Consider the following 22,140-nt stretch of genomic DNA (forward strand, 5'->3'; position numbering starts at 1 on the left):
CAATGAGTTTCAAACGTCTAATAAAATAAAATAAACCTCTTAAATTACAATAATTTTGTGAAATCTGTAGGCCCACTTCAGACTAAACCTCTTGTATTTCGTAGCTCCACAGTGAAATACATTCGAAGAACAGTGAACTTTAGGCATTTTAAAGGTTTGTGAAAATGTGTTCTGGGGATACATTTTCATAAAAGTCAGGTTGGGGCATGTTGTGTTTCATATTTAATTAAATTTTTTGTGTTTTTGGCCAACACAATGGTTTCATATTTTGTGAACCTTTTGCTTTGCAGTGTCATATTTTATTTCATAATAGTTAAAGGGATTGTTCACTTTGAAATAAATTTTTGGTATGTTTTAGCTTACCTCAAGGGCATCCAAGATGTTGGTGTCCTTGTTTCTACAGTATTTTCAATTTTGATAGTTTTAGGTCAAACTATTTTTGTCTGTCAGTCATATAATGCTGGTCTATGGTCACCACCTCAAATAGCATGCACAGAGAAGTCCAAATTAAACATGATTTAATGATTCATAAATATAAGTACACATTGATGGCCTAAGACAGGAAATGAGTGGTTTGTGTGAGAAAACGAACAGTATTTATATCGTTTTTACCTCTTGTAACCACAGCCACGTCCAAGTGATCTGAGGGCATGGGCGCTTTGTGACTGTGCAAGAGGTAAAAAAAACCCGTTATAAATACGGTTCGTTTTCTCACACAAACCACTCGTTTTGTGTTTTAGGCCATCAATGTGTTCTTACATTTACGAGTCATTAAATCATGTTTAATTTGGACTTCTCTGTGCATGCTCTTTGAGGTGGTGACCATAGACCTGCATTATATGACTGACAGACAAAAATGGTTTGAACTAAAAATATCCAAATTGAAAATACTTTGGAAACAAAAACACCTATACATCTTGGATGCCTGAGGTAAGTTAAAACATACCAAAAATTAATTTCAAAGTAGGCATGAAGGCCTATTCAAGCTTGCATATATTTGATCAGAAATACAGTAATATTGTGAAATATTATCATACAATTTAAAATAATGGTTTTCTATTTTAATATACTTCAAAATATAATTTATTTTAGTGATGCAAAGCTGAATTTTCAGAAGCCATTACTCCAGTCTCATTCTAATGCTGATTTATTATAATGTTGGAAACCGTTTTTTTTATAACCTGTGAAACTTTTTTTTCAGAATTCTCTGATAAATAAACAGTTGAAAAAGAACAGCGTTTATTTAAAATAGAAATATTTTGTAACAAAATACACTATACCGTTCAAAAGTTTGGGGTCAGTAGGCCATTTTTAAAAAAATTTTTTTTAAGAAATGTATGTTTTTACTCAGCAAATTTGATAAAGTGATAGTTAAGATTTATAATATTAGAAAATATTTCTATTTTGCATAAATGCTGTTTTCGAAAAGTTTTTATTCATCAATGAATCCTGAGAAATGATTACAGGTTTAAAAAAATGTTTGGGTCCAAGCAGCGCAACTGTTCCCAACATTGATAAATGACCAAATAGTAGAATGATTTCTGAAGAGTCATCATGTGACACTCATGTGAGTAATTCAGATTTACATTACAGAAATAAATTATATTTCAAAGTAGGCTATATTAAAATTCAAAACTATTTTTTTAAATTGTGAAAATATTTCCCAATATTACTGTTTTTTTTCTGTATTTTTGAACAAATAAATTCAGGTTTTCTGAATATGGACTTCGTTCAAAAACATTAAAAATAGTAACGTGTCCAAACTTCAATGGAAATAATCGATCAAGCACACCCGTCTCAACTGGGGAATGCTTGTGAAATCAATGCATTGAGTGCGACTGATTTCACGAGCTTCAGTCTCCATCTAGTGGACATAAAATGGTAGAAAGAGAGGAGACAGAGCCTTGACGGAGGGGATTCTATTGTGCACGCTGTAACACGAGTATTGAACGCGCATTCATTCATGAAGTTCTTAAAAAAAAAAAAAAAAAAAAAAAGTTCTTTAAGAATTGCAGTATAGGATAGGCCTAAATGACCCTATACTCAACTTTCAAAACTTTGAAAAAAAAGTCATGCAAAGTAATTCACTGAGCAAATTCATTTATTTCTGAAAACTTTGACAAGATAATTGCAACCGAAAAACTACGAATAATGAGAACACAAAATTGAAATATTACAATGATGTTTTATTTAAACAGGCATTTTAATACATCCACTTTCCGGGACTAGCAAATATATTACCATTTATTTATTTACATTAAAACTATCATATAAGAGCAATGACAGAAAAATCTTATGTTACAAGCATATTTAAAATGACAAGAGTTCTTTGCCCCCAGACAGTTCAACAGTGGGGATAGACCATCCGCAGAGTTTCTGTGAAAGGAACAGTCTTGAGCAGAGGGGTCCTTGGTGGCACAGGTACCAAACTTGGAGTCACACATGATGTTGGCCTGGGAAAAGCATAACTGTAGTCAGGTGTGAGATGATGAGGAGAGTTTTTGTGAGGAAACGCCGTCGACTTAGCCATGATGCTGTCAATGCTAAACGAACACTTCTGGGTCTTGGGCTCGGGCCTTTGCTGGATTTCTGGAGCTTCGTGGACCTTAATATTGAGAGTCTGATACTGGAAATATGGAGGGGGCACCATGATGCCATCCGGCACTGGCAAATATCCAATAGGATTAGCCTGGGCTGGCACCGGCCCAGAAACGCAGTAAGGTCGCCCATATGCTCGATAACTCAAAGTTGGTTGGTGGTAGAGCACCAGGTTGTCTTTGGTGAACTCGGGTTGGTTCCTCTTGAATCTTTTTCTTCTGCGCAGAAAGCTGCCGTTGTCAAACATGTCCTCGGACGCAGGGTCCAGGGACCAGTAGTTCCCTTTCCCCGGGTTTCCCGGTTCTCGCGGGATCTTGATGAAGCAGTCGTTGAGTGATAAGTTGTGTCTGATGGAGTTCTGCCAGGCTGGGAACTTCTCCTTGTAGTAGGGAAACTTGTTGCTGATAAAGTCGCAGATGCCGCTGAGGGTGAGTTTCTTCATCGGGCTCTGGAGGATGGCCATGGTTATGAGGGCGATGTAGGAATACGGAGGCTTGACGGAGGAGGCTTGCTTTGGAGCGGACGCGGTGGAGAAGCTGCTCTCGCTCTCTCCTGAAGACTCGGACCCTGAGTGATCGGGGTCTCTGCAAGGCATGATGAAATACTCTCGGTCGCTATCACTGTGGTCTCCTCCAACGGTGTTTATTTCATCGTCGTCAAACGAGACGGGGGTGCATGGCACTTCTTCGTAATCCTGGGTAAGGGTCATTGTTGGAGACCCCAAATGTGCTGAACGCGACTCGTGCTTGGTGAAGGTTGTGGTCGGATTGCAGGACTCAAAGAAATGAGGGCTATTTATGAGAGGCCACACGCATTCTGTCTTTGGTCCGCCGAGGGTCAGACCAATAGGAGTGGAGTGTCACCGCAGGGATTCAGGAGGACAGGCAGGCAGGTGTGGGGGTCTTTGACCTGTTTAAACAATTCGCATAGGCTATGATGAGATGTGGATCCTAAACATCCAATTAGAGCATCTGCACTGATACTGTTGGCTACTGCAAGAAAAGTGTATTATTGGCCATATTATTAATTACTTTTACGTGGACCAACTTTTATGAGTTTTTTTTTTATTTATTTCAATACAGTTTTATCATCAATAATAAAATATTTATTCTTAAGTATTGAAATATTAAATTGTTTAGGCCTATTAAATGATCTTAGAAATAATGGATCTTTAAAACGCATAGCTATAGCCTACCAACACATAGCCAATGCATGTCACGTGTAAAAAATAAATTAAAAATAGAAAAAAACAATTAGCCTATTTTCAAACATATGCAATAATTTTAATTTTAGGCCCTATTGTATTATTTTAACATCCTATTTTTTATTTTTTTAAGTTTTGAACCTCATTTTATAGATTCCCTGCTACATGAAAACAAAATTATTTTCTTAGTTATAGGCCTATTGCCACAATTTGGAATACTTTGTTTCTAAACTTAACAATGCTAAAACAAATTTAAAAAATCCCAATTTAAATACGTTGTCTTATATGATAAGATTTAGGGCCTAATTTAAGTCCAAATTTAACAACCAAATTGGCACTGCTCTTTAAGCGCATTTCAAACATCAAACAACCGTAGCCTATCAAAACGAATTGTAATTCAACTAATGATGCTTAATATAGGCTACAAATCGTGATTTCAACTTTTTTTTTTTTTAACACCAATTGTGTTTTAAATCCGTACCAAAAAGAGAAGAGCATCACGCCATTGAACATTTTGAGCTACGTCAGCACTTCGACCTTTTTGGATTCCACTCCAATTCAGAAGCAAGATTGCGCAGTGGGAGCTGGGTTGTGCTAGGGTGAATTTTCACACCACGCCTAACTACCGGTTTAAAAGACTTTTTTTCCGCCCGATACCCCCTGGGTTTCGTTTGGTTTGTCACCTCAAGATACCCGCAGGTGGTGTGACCATGAAAATGGCCATGGCCCGGCTCCCCGCATTGAAAGAAGAATGGTGGTAAACGAGCCTATCAACATCAGAATCAAAAAGGAAACGTCGCAGCTTTAGGCTACAGGCCAGGAGCGAGTTTTATTGGAGGGCATGAATGAACGCAACAATCCTCAAAGCAAACCTTCTTGTGCGCGGATATGTGTTAAAACTGTTCACAAGTCATCTCAATTGCAAATGAAAGGGTTGGAGCCCACCGTCCACTTCCTCAGCTGTGGATGGTGTGGAAGTGGATGCATGGAAATGTATGAGTACTTGAAAGTTGTGTAAACTAACCATTTACAGCACTCATTGTCATTGATAAGAAATCCAAAGACAGACTGACCTTATAGTGTTTGTACTGAACATTAAGGCTTCTAATAACACAAAGTGTGAAAAATAATTGATAGTGTGATAAAATGTATTAAAATATTCTTGCTGCAGTTTCTAGAAAACCACAAAATTTGGTTATAATATATAACATTAGAGCAGCATATAGTGAAGCAATAATGACATACTGTAAAAAAAAAAAGGAGATACTTAAAATGTTTAAGTCATTTCAACTTAAATAACATTAAACTGACTTTGCAGCTAAAAAAAAAGTATAAAAAAGTTGTATAAAAAAGTTGAAAATTGCTTAGCTTAATTTAATGAGTTAAAGCAGAAAAACACATGTTGTCATAACTTATTGATCATATAATTTTTACAGTGCATGTTTCATCCAAAGCGGCTTACATTCAATGTATACATTTATAAGTTCATTACGCTTTCTTTTGCTTAGTTATCATAATGTGTGTTCCACACTTAACCAAAAATAACTCTTTTCCCAATGTTTGTTAAATAGCCATTTTTCGCCTCATCACAGAAAGTGTTAAGTGGGTGCTTATAAAGATGGTTCTCACATTGAAAAAAAGACAAATTTAACACGTTAGAAGAGCAAGCCATGTAACTCAAGACTACATTTATTTTACTGGTTAATGTTATTTTACACTTTACACAGTGAAAATCCTAAGTAAAATGATTAGTAATTGATCACCCAAATAATTTCTTTAAATAACGTCATGCTAGCTCCAATATATAACGCATTTTCAGACATGTATTTGGAGAAAATGGTGTAAATTTGAAATAAATTACAATGTGTTTAAGACATGTCAGTGACTTTTACTGGTTTGAAGTGTGGCATAGAGATGCTTAAAGGATTTTTAAGTACATAAGTGTCAAATTTGAAACATTATGGAGCATGAAAAGCACCTATTAAGCTGCTGCAGGATTTGCAAACTCCCTGTGGGTTGCAATCTGAAACAGCATTTTCCAGTGATTCCACAGATGTCTTATGAGATAGAGGTTACTGGTGTTGTATATGGTTTCTATACATGGCCTGGTAGATTGTCCACAATTTCAGTCAGACATCATCTACTCCACACCGTCTTTATTTGACACGGCTGAAATGAACTCTTTCTTCAGAATCTCGCCATCAAGATTTCGACCTGAAGAAAAAAAAAGAGTAAATGTTTACATTTAATCTACAACAGGTAGATTAATCATTTAGCATTTTGCAAAGAGTTCTATATAGGCATTGCGTTTTAATATCTGGAACCACTTGCAGACGGTCTTCATACAATAGGTTCTCACCTATGAAGACGAGTTGGTTGAGTCTCGGCTCATGATCTGCCCAGAACTCTGGAGTCTCTTCCAGCTCATAAAGCTCATGGACCCCCTGCAACATCACCTTCTTCTGTTTTTGCTGGATGGAGAAGATCCCCTGTCACAACACACATCATTTACACTGAGAACAGATTTGATGAATTTTATAGTGCTACATGATATATTGTTGAGGGCAATGCTTCTTCACAGAAGAGAAGTCATGATTATTTGGCATTTCAGTGGCTGACATAATGAAAGAATACAGATGAGTGTATCCTTACCTTTAACCGGATAACTGTCATTGCCAATCCTGCTTTGTTCTTAAATATCTTCTCCCATAGGAGGTTCTACAGAAAAAATGTTTTTTTTTTTGTTTATTTCTCTAAAAAAACACCATTTTGCTATGGTGTAAATATTTCATTTAATTGTGTTTTATTTATATGCTTCCATGTGATGTATTTGTACCTGAATGAATATATTTAATAGGTCTTCTGACACACTGCCAGGTACTTCAAATGTTACAGTCAGCATACTCTGAAATAAAGCAAATACGTAACCCAAACATTAAACATTTGTCCCATCACAAATATTTTCAAACGAGTTATGTGAAATTATGATTTAAAATAAGATTTTTTTTATGTTTTTAAAAGAAGTCTCTTCTGCTCACCAAGGCTGGAATTTTTTGATAAAAATACAAAAAAACAGTAATATTGTGAAATATTATTACAATTTAAAACAGCAGTTTTCTATGTGAATATATAGTGAAGTGTAATTTATTCCTGTGATCAAAAGCTGAATTTACAGCATCATTACTCCAGTCTTCAGTGTCACATGATCCTGCAGAAATTATTATAATATGATGCTCAAGAAACATGTATGATTATTATCCATGTTGAAAACAGTTTTTTACATTTTTATTTCAGGATTCTTTGATGAATAGAAAGTTCAAAAGAACAGAATTGATCTGAAATGGAAAGCTTTTGTAACATTAATCACTACCATTCAAAAGTTTGGGGTAAGTAAGAATTTATTTTTTATTTTTGGGGGAAAGAAATTAGAAAATACTTTTATTCATCAAGGATGAGTTAAATTGATCAAAACTTACTGTAAAGACATTTATAATGTTAGAAAAGATTATTTTTTACATAAACACTATTCTTTTGAACTTTCTATTCATCATATAATTTTGGGGGTAAAAAATGGTACACGACCGTTTTTAACATTGAAAATAATAATTGATGTTTTTTGAGCATAAAATCAAAATATTAGAATGATTTATGAAGGATCATGTGACACTGAAAACTGATGTGTAATCAGCAACAGTAATGATGTTGAAAATTCAGCTTTCAAATTACATTTTGAAATATATTAAAATAGAAAACAGTCATTTTAAATTGTCATAATATTTCACAATATTACTGTTTGTCATTTTTTTTCATCAAATAAAGCAGCCTTGGTTAGCAGAAGAGACTTCATTTACAAACATAAAAAATCTTAATGATCTTAAACGGTAGTGTATATATTGTGAAATACTAATACAATTAAAATGAAGCATTTTCAGCATCATTACTCCAGTCTTCAGTGTCACATGATCCTTCAGAAATATTCTAATATGCTGATTATTATCATCAATGTAAAAACAGCTGTGATGCATTTTTGAAGTTTTTGATGAATGGAAGATTTAAAAGAACATTTATATGAATTTATTTGAAATAAAAATCTTTTTGTGACATAATGAATGTCTTTCCAGTCACTTTTGACCAATTTAGTGCATCCTTGATGAATAAAAGTATATATATATATATATTTAATTTTTAAGTTTGAACGGTAGTGTAAGATAGATGCATTTGTTGTGCTACCAAGAGGATTTTATGCCTCAAAAGGCAACAAAATCAGCAGCAGAAATTTATAAGGGATTTGCCTTTAAAAATCTCAAACAGCATCAGTACAACACTTGAATGAATTTCCCCTCGGTCTTAAACACTTACGCTGCTTTAGCGCCCATTCTGCTGTAGTTCTCTGGGGTGTTACATGGGCCCTTTACAGATACTTAAACCATTGTTTGTCTGTGCTAAAAGTTACACAAAGTTACACTTCCTTTTTTCCTTTGGAATAACAAGAGAAAACAGGGCTCTCATTTACATGAAAAGAGCAGTGAAGTTTGGCTCTGAAGGGGGAGGGTGGGACCGACTCGGTGAATGCGGGAAAGTGACCCATCCAATGATAAGAGCTCCTATGGAGAGTTTGGTTCAAGGAACATTAAACGAAGCTCCTAGTTTAAACAAATCTCCTTGAAGAAGTAGAAGCTGGATAGTTTTTTTTTTTCCTAAATGCCAATTGAAAATGTCATAAAACAAGTCATCTTCACCTTGTCAAGATGTGGTTGGCTTGTTTTTACCAGCTGCAGCATTTCAGCTAACCTGCAGAACACAAGATTTCAAGACATTTAAATGTGAAACAAGTACAATGACTGATGTCAAATACCTTCAATAAACAACATTCCCTTACATACCCAAATGCATCAGACAGATGTACAGTCTTAGCTAAAACCTTTCAAAGGGTTTGACTACACTGACGGGCCGTCCCCTAATCCTGATGCGGAGGAGCTTTTGGGTTTAGTAACAGTAAGATTGAGCTTAATACAGAAAGACAGAAGAAGAAAGCGTGCGAGGGCAGTGGGAAAGCGGGCTCTGACCCCTCGGGGAGGGCAAACGTAGCTCTGTGGATTATTCGTCGGGCTGGGAGAACCACACAGGGGTCATCCCAGACAAGCAGCCTGTGCTCAGGGGGGCAAATGGGCCACAGTCGGAGCTGAAAGGCAGTCTGTGTGGAAGTGCTTCTGTACCTTTACTGCAGACACTGGCTATAATCCTCTGCAGCTGGGCAGAGTCATTTACATTTAGTCTGTCTCACTGTAATTACTCTTAAACTGGGTGTTTCATTTTTTTGTTTTTGTCTAAGTCATCAACATTAGCATGAGCTAATGGAGTGTTTGATCCTCGTCGGATGCACAAAATCCTCTGGGAAAAAATACTGGTGAACAGAATCGCCACTACACTTTCAGTAAGAATAAAGTACTGGAATGCTGTAGGTATTCTTTAAAAAACACTTACCTTGTGCCATCTTTGGTATCAAAAGAATGTAAATCTAATACTTCAGATAGATCAACCCTAGAAGAAAAGAAAATACACTTAATACACTTTAAAAAAAAAAAAATGTATATCAATAAATTGATCCAAAATGACAGTAAACAGCAAATGTTTACAAATTTGTTACAAAAAATACTATTTTCAAAATGTTCTTTAAATTAATAATTTTATTAATTAAGCAGCAAATCTGCAAATTACAGGTCTTAAAATCGAACTGCTTATATCTTGACAGATATTTGTTGCATGCAGAAAGTTTGAAAGAGTTTGAAACAGCTAAAAAACTTGGTACATACACACATCATTTTTATCATGGATCCGAATAAAGTGCATGTTTTGTGTTGGTGGTTTCTGCATATCACCTCACCTGGATTTTTGCGTCTCCAAAATTTTTACGAGCCCATTTATTGATCTATAATGAAGAAGACAGAGCACATGTTAAAAAAAACCCCTCAATAAACAAGAAATAGTATCATTATAACTAGATTTTTTTACATTTTCTGAAGCAAATGTAAGCAGTTCAACATTAATGCCAAGGTGTTATCAGTGTGTTCTGAATGGTTTTTACTCATTCCTGAAAGTCAAACAAGTCTACCCTGAAGACTCTAAGATATTCTGGTAAAATTTTCTTTGCCCATTTACTGTAATTGTTCACTATGCAAAAATATGTGAAAAGAAAATACTTTGTGTAAGGGGTCATGCCAAAAGTGGCATGCCTAAGCAAACACCACTTATAATTAATAATAATAAAAAAAAATGTTGTGATGTCTTCACCACAAAACATTCGTGACATATTAAAGACAAACACCAGAACCTACTGAATAACATCAAAAGTTTGGAATAATTCAATTTATTAAAACGTTTTTCTGAAGTAATCTCTTATGCTCAAAAATGAATTTATTTGATCAAACGATATTTTTAAAAGTATTATTAAAACGTAATTTATCTATTTTCTATTTGAATATATTTGATAAAATTAGAATTATTCCTGTGATGTCAAAGCATCATTACTCACACTAAATCATACTTATATGCTGATTTACTGCTCAAGAAACATTTCTCATTTTTATCATCACTGAAAACAGTTGTGCTGCCTAATATTTTTTAAGGGAAACCGTGATACACTACTATTTAGTGTATCGGGACAGGTACCATCAATAACATCAACATAACATCAACCTGTCCAGGGACAGTGGATGAAAATTAGCATTTTTTGCTATAACCTGGCACATGACATCTCATGTTTATTTGTGCATTGTCCCTGATCAAATAAAGAAATAAACTAAACTAAACTACAAGTTTGGGGTCAGTAAAATCTTAAAAAAATAAAAATATCAATACTTTTTTTCCAACAAAGATGCATTAAATTGCATTAAGTGACAGTAAAGACATTTATTTAAAGAGATTTCTATTTCAAATAATTGCTGTTTTTTTTTAAAACTTTTTATCAAATCAAAGAATCCTGAAAACATAATCGCAGTTTCCACAAAAATATTACACACCAAAAACTGCTTACAACATTTATTTATTATCATTTAAACAATATTATAGTATAACATTTAAATATCAGCCATTTATTGGTAAAAATCAGTACATCCCTAATAAGAACTTATAGGAATATACAGGTTGACCGTTCTCACCTCACTGTATCTCTGAGCTGCAGCAGCTCAGTCTCATTCACTAGATCGGTCTTATTGATGATGGTCAGATCAGCAAGCGCTATCTGCCTAAAAAAAGAAAGCAGAATTCAGCACCATTCACAATCACCTGATAAATGCTGCCCATCTTTCCTAAATGTGTACGCGACAAAGGCAGACGACACCTCGGTGGGTCGCATATGGATTATTCGTCATAAAAAGCAAATTGCTTCTATGTGCATCTACAGTTGCTGTACGCAAGTATGTGTGATTACAGTCGTATAATACATCAATAGAACAATACAGTACGAGAACATCTCGTCCCATTCTCTCTCTTTTGTCACTCTCTTTATTGCTTGTGTTCAATGTCCCACTCTCCCTTTGTATCTAAATGTGTGTGTGTAAGTGTGCAAACAGTCTTTGTTGTGTTTCATCCATCCCCCTGCCTGTTGTTGAGTCGTGTGTGGGTGGCATGGTTCGTGCCATACTCAAAAGGCGCCACCATTTTGCGTGGTAGGAAAACATAAACAGAGAGCAGAAGCGTTTTTTATGGCCTCTGACACTTGTGAGCATTCCGATGCCTCCGAACCCCAACAAAAACACCCCGACCGACCGCAGCAGGTGAGGTGGAGGGAGCTGGGCTGGAATCGGATATGTTTTTGCACAAACATTAGCACCAGCTGTAATGTTTAATAGAGATAACATAACAGTCACAAATAGTATTTTGAAAGACCACACAAGAGGTGCTCATAAAAATCTGGCTGTGGTGTGCAAAAAAAAAGTCTTCTGGATTCTTATAGAACTGTATTGGTGCATAATGAGTTATTTATTGTAATAATGAAGACTTTCAACTTTTTCCAGCGAACACCAAATTTATACAGTATATCCACCTAAGTTTTGTGAATTTACCTTATTTATGTTATTACATTGTTTGGAACATAATACATTTTTTTGAAAGAATATATTTCATGAATATTTTATGCTATGTCCTCACCAGGACTCAATTATTAAGAAAATTAAAAGACACTATACAAATCACTAATACAATTTTAGGTTTAAAACTTTTTAGGTTCACTTTTTACAAAAGCTGATTTTTAGCTGATAATTTACTCACCCCCATGTCATCCAAGATGTCCACGTCTTTCTTTCTTCAGTCGAAAAGAAATTAAAGTTTTTGATCAAAACATTCCAGGATTTTTCCCCATATAATGCACTTCAATGGGAACCAAACGGTTCAAGGTCCAAATCAGAGATTCAGTGCAGCTTCAAAGGGCTTTAAACGACACCAGACGATGAATAAGGGTCTTATCTAGCGAAACGATCAGTCGTTTAAAAAATAAATAAAAAAGTTTAAGTTTTATAAGCACAAATGCTCGCCTTGCTCTGTTCTTGATGGACGTTCGTGACTCTCCTGTTCGAACTCGTTCATCAAAATGAACAAATCTTTTTTCCAGTCATAACACGTAGGGTCCTAGATAAGCCCTTTGAAGCCGCACTGAAACTCTCAATTGGACCTTGAACCGTTTGGTTCCCATTGAAGTGCATTATATGGAGAAAATCCTGGAATGTTTTCATCAAAAACCTTAATTTCTTTTCGACTGAAGAAAGAAAGACGTGGACATCTTGGATGACATGGGGGTGAGTAAATTGAAAGTGAACTACTCCTTTAAGGCTAATTTATTAACTAAACTTTGTATAAAGATGATTCTCAACTATGTTAAGAAATATATAATAGAATGATCTGACATGGACATAAATGGTATATATTTAAACATGATGTAAGTCATGGTGTCCTCTACAGTATATGAAATCAATGCCCTGATCCATAACAGAAAGTCATATTCTAATTTGAAACCCCATTAAGTTTTCCTGAGATGTTCATTTACAAAAAAACAATCTGAAAATTAGTCAGATTTAAATGATAATTACAAAATGATATCATATTTGCACAAGAGTGCTAAATTCAGTTATTCAGTCAATGTCAGACCAAGGATGAGGAGTGGTCATGGTCAAACCTCCAAACATTTGGTATCTCTGCAACGCCCTGAATGTGCTCTTTAAACCTGTGACATGTATGGTCTCAGAGAAATTCACTAAAATATAACGTCCTCTAGAGAGGACAAAAGACTCTGGCTGGGTCTCAGGAGGATAATGAACCATATAAGGTTTTACCTGGCAGCTTCATTGATAAGACCCTCTGGCTTTTCTTCTGTTAGATGCTACAAGACAAATAAAAAATGACAGAATGATTACATAACATACAAAACAACTGTTACAACAACAAACCATCATAATCTAAGTTTCTTGTCATATAAATAGATTTTATATGGATTATATTTCAGTGATGCACAACATCGAGTGAATTAAAACCTTATTGGTTCTCAGCTGAATATTTTTTATCAATTATTTAATAAAATTCTTAAATGTTGTGTTTATCAAATTTTACAATGAATATCCCTTTTTCATAGTGCACATGATGTTCTGATGTCTAAATTCACTTGCAAATTTGAATTTTTTATTTCTAATTTGTTTAGACAAAATAGTATGAAATTTGAATATCACAAATGTATCTTCAAATAAAGCTTCAAGTATTTTTTATGGACATCTTTAACCAAGGTAAAATTGCATCGAGTGGCTTATTGCTTTCAGAAGGTAAATTATAAGCCAGTTATCCTCCAGATAATAATCAAAACAAATTATTCTTAAGAGTTAAAAAAGTTCAGCAGTGTAATCTGTTTATAGTTGTCAAGCAACACAAGTTGATGCATATCATATTCAAGCGATATGCGGTCACAGGTGTGTAATATTGGCTTTTTTATGGCAGCTTGAATGCAACTCGTGCAATCAGAAAAAAATAGAGATGGAATTATATAATTTATAAGATCTAATAGAAGGATATGAACATTTAATGTCTCATAAGGTGCTGTAGGCTTAATACTTCTGTTCTGTACAGCTTTCTATCTGACAAAAGGTCTTTAACATCCGAGCAGATGAGCAAACTGACAAGTTTGCGATTACAAGATGCAAACTCACAAAAAAAAAAATCCAATTTCCAGGACATTATAACTTCTGAACAGTTTGCTTATTGAAAACAATCCAATTTATCTCATTCTACGTGCTGCCAGTCGTCTCTGCTGACTGGACGGAGGGGTGTCTCAATGTCTGTGTTCAATATGTAATAACATTGAGCTCTGGGAGCGAGACAAGCCTCATCATCTGTCTGCATGAATTTCAAACAGACTGGCAGAGATCAATGAAAACAAGGGCACCTGATGGGCATGTCTCTGCAAATCAAACCCTGAGAGAAGACACCTCATCTGAGCCCCCAAACCCTAGAGTATGTCTTATATGAATGAATATATCAAGTGACAATGAAAGAGCAGGACAAAGGGTGACAGGCCCATTAGAGTGATTTGCCCTGATATCCATTATTTCTTCGGTTTCTATCAAGCCCTCCCCTGTCTTCACCTCAACAGGCGCTCACAGAACCCCAGAGGGCCGCAGTGTATAGAGGTGCCACCTCTGCAATAAAAAGACTGACTTGCCAAGACTGACACCACTAAATGACAGCCTATTACCCAGGTGTCAGTACCACTGTCCTGCTCCCGGCCTGAAGTGTGAAGAGGAACGGCAAGGGGGGAGATATTTCAGTGGGATACGATACTCAAAAGATTCATTTTAAAATAAACATAATGCCTTCCAGTTACAAACTATTTGAAGCAAAGAGATAAACTCTGTATAAATGTATTACAGAATGCGTACAAGGCCTGCTTTGAATTGATATATATATATATATATATATATATATATATATATATATATATATACACACACACACACTATGTGAATGTGTGTGCACAAAAAAACAATAAACAAATGCAAAGTTGAGCTCATAAACATCATGTAGTACATTTACACAAAGTTGATTCCCAAAGTTGGTATTTTGGACTGTTTCAGGACAAATAATTAAAAAAACAAACTTTTTATTATTTAATACATCAAACCTTTTAAAGTGACTTCTTAACTGGATCATTGAATGTCTCTTGTATCAAACACAACCGTGTTTTAACCATTGTAATGCTGATTCTTAAAATGTTTACTTTTGTGTTTATTAAAATATATAATAAAATGTTTTTATCTTTGTTAAAAAAATGTCAACATTTTTTATATATTTTTTCCTTTACACTGATTTTACTTGATGCATTTTTTGAAATAGGATAGAATTTTTATATCAGAAATGTATAGGTTATCAACCATAACCAAACAAAACAAACAAACAAATAATACAAATTTTGGCTAGAACTGTAAAAATGGTATATCCCTATTATATTTATCAGCTTGAATACATCTTATATAAATAAAAGGCTTGTTATGTCTTCAAATAAAAAAAAAAAGATGGATGACTGATTAAGATCTTTAACAAAGGTAAAATTGTATTGAATGGCTTATTGCTTTTTTTTTAGAATGTATATGTTATGCCAATTTGCAATAATTAGTTAACTTTATAGATAATATTAATCGGTAAAAATAATTTGAATAGGGTTATTTCACCCAAAAATGTCATTCCAAACCCATAAGACTTTAATTCATCTTCGTAACACAAATGATGGATATGTTGGATGCAATCTGAGAGCTTTCTGTGCCTTCACTGACAGCTACACTCAACTACCACTTTGACATTTTAAAGTTCATAAATAGATTATAAAACTAATCTATATGAATTGAATGGTTTAAATGGTCTAAATTTTCTGAAGAGACTTGATCGCTTTATAAGATGAACAAATCGAATTTAGGCTTTTATTGATCAGCGAATAAAAAAAAAAAAAACTCAACCAAATCTGATGATACACGATAACAAACCTCATTGGTTCTTGCTGAAGCTCAAATGTGCTGCATAACACGAGAACGAACCACATTAGTTCTTCCGTCAAGCAAGCCTGATTGAGCTTCCGTTTACCACAACTGATGTTGGCATTGATGAATGTTTATGTCTAAATTCAATCTGTTCCTCATCTGAAGCCATCATGTCTCTTCAGAAAATCCTCCATTTCATTTGGATTAGTTTCATGATCTCTTTATGAACTTTTTGAAGCATGAAAGTGGAAGTTGCGTAGACTGTCAATAGAGGGACACAGATTTCATTAAAGTGGGGTGGTCATGGTACAGTGGATAAGGCACATGCCCTTGGTGTCAGAGACCCGGGTTCGAATCCACTGTGAGACACCAATGTGTCCCTGAGCAAAACACTTAACTCCTAGTTGCCCCAGAGGCGTGTGACCTCTGACATATATAGCAAATTGTAAGTCGCTTTGGATAAAAAAACGTCAGCTAAATGAATAAATGTAAAGCAGAGCCCGCAACTTTTGGTGCTATAGCAGGTTAATACACAGAACTTTATGCGTCTTGCAGAAGAACATATTAGCCTTAGCTACTTCTCTCTATTTCTGTCTATGTCGAGTGACGCAGGTGCTGGGCTACTCCGCAGTGGTATGACCCGAACCAGTCTAAAATAGTCCGAAAAGCTTCAAAATATCAGTAATTTAGTGTGTGTATCCGCAACTTACCTGCATTGCATATTTAGCGTCAATAACCGTTACAATACCTATGTGGGAGATGAGGAAACTGCATTATATTGACAGGGACATCATTAAAGACTTAATCTGAGACAACATTTATTAGTTTGTTTTTTTACCATCCAGGTAGACATCACTCCCTAATTCTGCATCAACCCAGAACATGGAAGCAACAGCTCCTGGTTTGGAAAACATAAATGAATAAATATTGATATAAATCACATTTATATACATTATATAATCTAAAAAAAATGTTATAGCTATTTTACTATTCACTGTAAATTTACAATGGGAAAAATCACATAATTCAACTTAATTAAAAAAATAATAATATGCAAAATATAGTTTCACGGCACTCGCTTTTGATAGGTGTGGCAAAAAATTTATTGGGTTATATACTATGCTTTATTTTAGCAAAGGTTTTGCAGTGTTCATCAAGTTATTGAACACTTTTTTGCCTTAAAACTCGTACGGGTTTAGGGTTGTAGGTATGTGCTTTAAAATGCATAACTAAATTTTATGGATGGCTTCAAAAATTTTAACAACAAGGTACATTTTGTTTGTTTCCATGTTTTCCAACTTTTCCTGTAAAAGTTATTTCACAGCTTCATGTCACAATTTGAGGCCATCTTGTTCACATAATGGAGTTTTGTCAAACTGTCAAGGTAGAATAAGAAAGCTCTATAAATTTTTGATAGAAGTATAATGAAGGCAATGTTCTTGAAAGACACCAGGAACATCAACCATTCAGCCCACAAGCATCTTCTGATGAAGGGGAGGGGCTTATCCCCCTGAGGCCCCCAGGAGTGACAGGCCTTTCTCAGCCAATGACAGTGCAGAGCAGTGAAGAGGGGCTTGTGTCTGAGCTCTGAGGGTCCTGCCCGCCACTGGCCCTTGACATCTATCACTCATGTACACAGTCTGGCCTCAGAGATGCTGACCCTTCCTGCATTTCCATTGATCTCAGTTTCACTCTCAATTACGTTATAGTGCTTTTTGCTATGTATCAGGAAAATCCCTTTACTCAAAGAGGTCTAAATTGTCTTGCAAAGCAAAGCAAAAAAAAAGTTAAATTTAAAAGCTAAATGCTAGTGAGGACTAAGACAAGGTACTAGATTGCGTCTAGTGAGGAACTCAATTTAATTAAATTAACTTTTGAGCAAGCTGGCCAATGGATGCATTAGCTATCATAACAAGGAGATTTGTTGTATTACAAATAAGTGTCTGCTGATGCACATAAAGTACCTGGATCTGCCAATCCAGTGGTCTCTAGAAGGATGTAGTCAAACTTTCCTTTCTTCTCCATTAGATTTTCAATAGCTTTTAAACCATTGTCTCTGCAAAAGCAAGGGGTGATAATGTATTATCTGACATAATTTAATATAAGCATTTGTACACTATGGTTAAAATGTTTGTAAATAGTAAAATAACTGTTTTCTATTTTATTTTATATATTGTAAAATGCTTCAGTGTCACATGATCATTCAGAAGTCCTTCTATATGTCGATTTGATGCTCAAGTAAGTTTTCCAGGATTGACTGATAAATAGAGAGTTCAAAAGAACAGTATTTATTTGAAATAGAAATCTTTTTTTAACATCATAAATCTCTTTACTGTCAATTTAACGTATCCTTGCTGAATAGTCTTTTTCATACATTTATTAAAAAAAAACTACTGACCCCAAACTTCTGAACATTAGAATTAGAACATTAGAAAAACATTAGTAAAAGTTAAATATTTTCCATTACACAGCAGCTGTTATAGATATATAAAGTTTTCATAATGATTGGTAATTAAAACCAGTTTTGTGTTTGAATTCTGGGTGCGATTTTTATGTTTTAGGTCAAATTGACCCTATCTGGATTAAGTCAAATTCCTGATAAGTAAAAAAAAAATTACATTATTAAAAAGAAACAAATTAGTTAAAAACAGTAAACATTTAATATTAATACTTCTCACACTAGGGCTGTCAAACGATTAATCGCGTCCAAAATAAAAGTTTGTGTTTACATAATATATGTATATTTATATATAAAATATTTATATTTAATATAAATCTATATACAGTATATAAATGAAAATATTTCTTGAATATATACAAGCATGTGTGTGTATTATATATATATATATAATTATACACAGTATATTATGTAAACACAATCTTTTATTTTGGATGCGATTAATCACGATTAATCGTTTGACAGCCCTATCTCACACACAACAAACAAAAAATAAGCATAAGAACAAATTATTTTAAAACTGTATAACCATTTGTTTAAAAAATATGCATATTACAAACAGTATTGAAACTACTTTTCTATTATTTAAATTTTATTTTGAAATGTTTTTGTTTTATTTTTGTGTGCTTTTCCTGAAGCTCAAACAGTAGAGATTGAGAACGCCGCTAGCAACGCCAAAATAATGCATTCAAATCCCAGCGATATTAGCATTCTTTAACTGATAAAAATGTAGAAAATGTAAATTTACATAACCTCAGATGGTAAAAACCCCCCATCTTTTTCTATTTTTATATAGGGTCTGTGTGGCTGCGGTTAACTACGAAATTGCATGTCAAGTTGACCTGGGAACATCAAAATCGTCAGGAATTTTGTAATCTCATTGCACAACACCTAAAAGTGTCAAAAATTTGCTGTCATGTTCATGACCCTAAATGAGAAATTGTCACAATATAAAAAATCCTAGGTTAACCAGTATAACCAAAAAGTATTTTTATTTAAAGGAATAGTTCACTTTTGCTGATAATTTACCCACCCCCATGTCATCCAAGATGTCCACGTCTTTCTTTCTTCAGTCAAAAAGAAATTAAGGTTTTTGATCAAAACATTCCAGGATTTTCTCCATTTAATGGACTTCAATGGGAACCAAACGGTTCAAGGTCCAAATGAGAGTTTCAGGGCTTTAAACGACACCAGACGATGAATAAGGGTCTTATCTAGGACCCTTCGAGTCATGACTCGAAAGAAGATTTGTTCATTTTGATGAACGAGTTTGAACAGGAGAGTCACAAACGCTCATCACAGAACAGAGCAAGGCGAGCATTTGTGCTTATAAAACTTTGCTAGATAAGACCCTTATTCATCATCTGGTGTCGTTTAAAGCCCTTTGAAGCTGCACTGAAACTCTCATTTGGACCTTGAACCATTTGGTTCCCATTGAAGTGCATTATATGGAGCATAACCTGGAATGTTTTCATCAAAAACCTTAATTTCTTTTCGACTGAAGAAAGAAAGACATGGACATGTTGGATGACATGGGGGTGAGTAAATCATCAGCAAAATTTTTTTTTTTAAGTGAACTACTCCTTTAACTCAATTTTGAACAAATCAAACAAACAAACTGAATAGTTTCAACCTGGACAACAGTTCTTTAGTCACTGGAATGTAATGGGCAAGCAGAAACAGTGGGTTACTTCCCATTTAATCCATCTTAAAATCCAACAATAGTTGTGTGGCCCAGATGGAACTACAGTATATTTACTCTTCACACAACGACAGGAAACAGACACACACGCACTTTATGGACAATTCGTCCTAGTATTTGAAAGGGCGTACTTTACAGAGCAGCACAGGCAGCCGTTCCTCAGCTCCAACCACTCCTCGTAGAGCTCTCCAGCTTGACTCACAGCTAGAGACTTCTCCAGAGCACTGCCTGCAGGACAACACAGCACACTGTCAACCTCTGTGGAGCTTATGTGCACAGCAGACCCACATTACAATAATCAGTGCACTTTTGATCAGAATGATCATGAATATGATACAAATTACGAAAACGATGGCAAAATATGTATTGTATGTGTATGTAATAGCATATGTAATGTAATGTTTTTCTACTATGCAAGTCAATTGCCACTGTCAGCTGTTACCATTTTCTTTAAATGATCTTCTTTCGTGCTCAATAGAAGAGAGAAACCCATAAAGGTATGGAGCAGCATGAGGGTGAGTAAATGATGACGAAATCTTTGGGTTATGGTCCTACTATACTGTACTAATTGAGGAAATAGGGAATGAATTTGCTGCCCTCTTCTGGTCATGACAGTGAAAAATCCAGAGAGACCGTCAAAACAGATTAAAAAATCTAGGCATAAGAACAGATAGAGGTCTTTTGATGGCTTATTTCCTTGCTCATTTTATAACTTACCTTCACCAAATTCATTAAGTATGACAGCTATTCGTTTATTATGTTGTTCTGTTAATATGTAGTTCAAAAGTGTCGTCTTTCCTGCACCTGTATATGGAAAAGAGAGAAATAAAGTTAAGCCACTTGGAGTAAAATTGTAGTTTCTTCTATTTAAGGATAAAAACCTGCATTTGCATATAACTGAGCATTTTTAATACTACAGAAGAATCATATTTTTAAGTAAAAAATAAAATAAAAAATAAATTAAAAAGGCTAGGTATGCTTTGTCTATGCACTTAAGAGGGTTAGACATGGTTACTGCTGACCCAAGTATCCAGTGATGATGGTAACGGGTATCTGAGCTGTGGGACCAGTGGGCTTCTCCTTGATGGGAACTAACTCCGGACATTCATCCTCTTCTTCCATTACTGAGATCTTTTAAAATAATGTAAATCTAGAAAGGGCAGGACAATTATTCTTCAGTGATAAGATTAACTCAGGGTAGGTCGAACATAAATCGGACCTAAATTATATTTCACCGTGTTTGACAGATCAGAAGGCTGATTTTAGAGACACATGTGCTGTCATTTTAGCTGTCAATACAGAGCGGTATGGCACTACTCTACAAGCGCCATGTATTCATTTCGAAGCTTATAAACACAAATTAAAGACAACTTACAATTTACGAAATACGAGATCTTAGATGAAGTATTCCTTAAACCGGGACTTGCAGAGTGATATCTGTCGTCCAGTTTGTAATAAAAACGCAATATTTCATTAAGCGGCTATATGCTGGTGTGTCTGTAATCAAGGTCCGACCTGCGCATTGACTTGCACTAAGAGTTCCTGTTTAAAAACGGGTCGAATTTTTATTTATTTATTTTTTATTTAGTATTGTTCAGCATTAGGTTGAGCATAACAAGTGAAAAAATAGAAGGGTAACAAAAAAACAACAACATGTATTTAATATAAAACATGCCGGGATTTTCTCTGGACTTCAATGGGGTTGAAGTTTTCACAATCCCAGCCAAGGAACTAAGGGTCTTATCTAATGAAACAATATATATATGAACTTATATATGCAAGCTTGAGAAAATGTATCATTCTAGAAGAAAATTTCAAATGGCACTTAGAGGCTTTTGCATTTGAACTCTTCATATATATAACCACACTCATCTTGCACTAGCTCTTCGATGCACAGCATGTTTTACTCACATCTTGGATGACGCAGGAAATATTAATTCTGAAGTTGAACTAGGCTAATCCTTTAATAAGTTAAAGCCTACAAAAATCGCTAAAACTAAAACTGAAATAAAATTAAAAAACAGGAAAAAACTAAACATAGAGAAATGACAAAAGCATTTTACAAACTTTTTATTTTTAAACTAAATAAAAAAATAAAATAAATAATGAAAGCTAATTTAAAATAATAAACTGGCTCAGTAAAAGGCTCAGTATGTTTCACTTTAAAGGC

The 22,140-nt window shown here is 34.6% G+C and overlaps 2 protein-coding genes across 2 annotated transcripts; both read right to left on the reverse strand.

Moving 5' to 3' along the window:
• Positions 1-2,205: 2,205 nt before the first annotated feature.
• On the reverse strand, positions 2,206-3,645 carry foxd5 (forkhead box D5). The gene has a single exon (XM_039668543.2). It carries the CDS (start codon positions 3,305-3,307, stop codon positions 2,345-2,347), a length of 963 nt encoding a protein of 320 aa, XP_039524477.2. The 5' UTR covers positions 3,308-3,645; the 3' UTR covers positions 2,206-2,344.
• Positions 3,646-5,457: 1,812 nt separating this feature from the next.
• Positions 5,458-21,504, reverse strand: zng1a (Zn regulated GTPase metalloprotein activator 1A). Its single transcript, XM_039679913.2, has 16 exons — positions 21,346-21,504; positions 20,993-21,120; positions 20,688-20,774; positions 20,102-20,198; positions 17,775-17,866; positions 16,649-16,708; positions 16,521-16,558; positions 13,129-13,175; positions 10,960-11,046; positions 9,687-9,731; positions 9,287-9,343; positions 8,542-8,593; positions 6,639-6,707; positions 6,455-6,520; positions 6,162-6,291; positions 5,458-6,016 (listed from the first exon to the last, which is right to left on the reverse strand). Exons 2-16 carry the CDS (start codon positions 21,090-21,092, stop codon positions 5,943-5,945), a joined length of 1,101 nt encoding a protein of 366 aa, XP_039535847.1. The 5' UTR covers positions 21,093-21,120; positions 21,346-21,504; the 3' UTR covers positions 5,458-5,942.
• Positions 21,505-22,140: the final 636 nt, after the last annotated feature.

This window comes from Pimephales promelas, chromosome 14 (assembly GCF_988280905.1).
Source record: "Pimephales promelas chromosome 14, fPimPro1.hap1.1, whole genome shotgun sequence".
NCBI classification, from domain to species: Eukaryota; Metazoa; Chordata; class Actinopteri; order Cypriniformes; family Leuciscidae; genus Pimephales; species Pimephales promelas.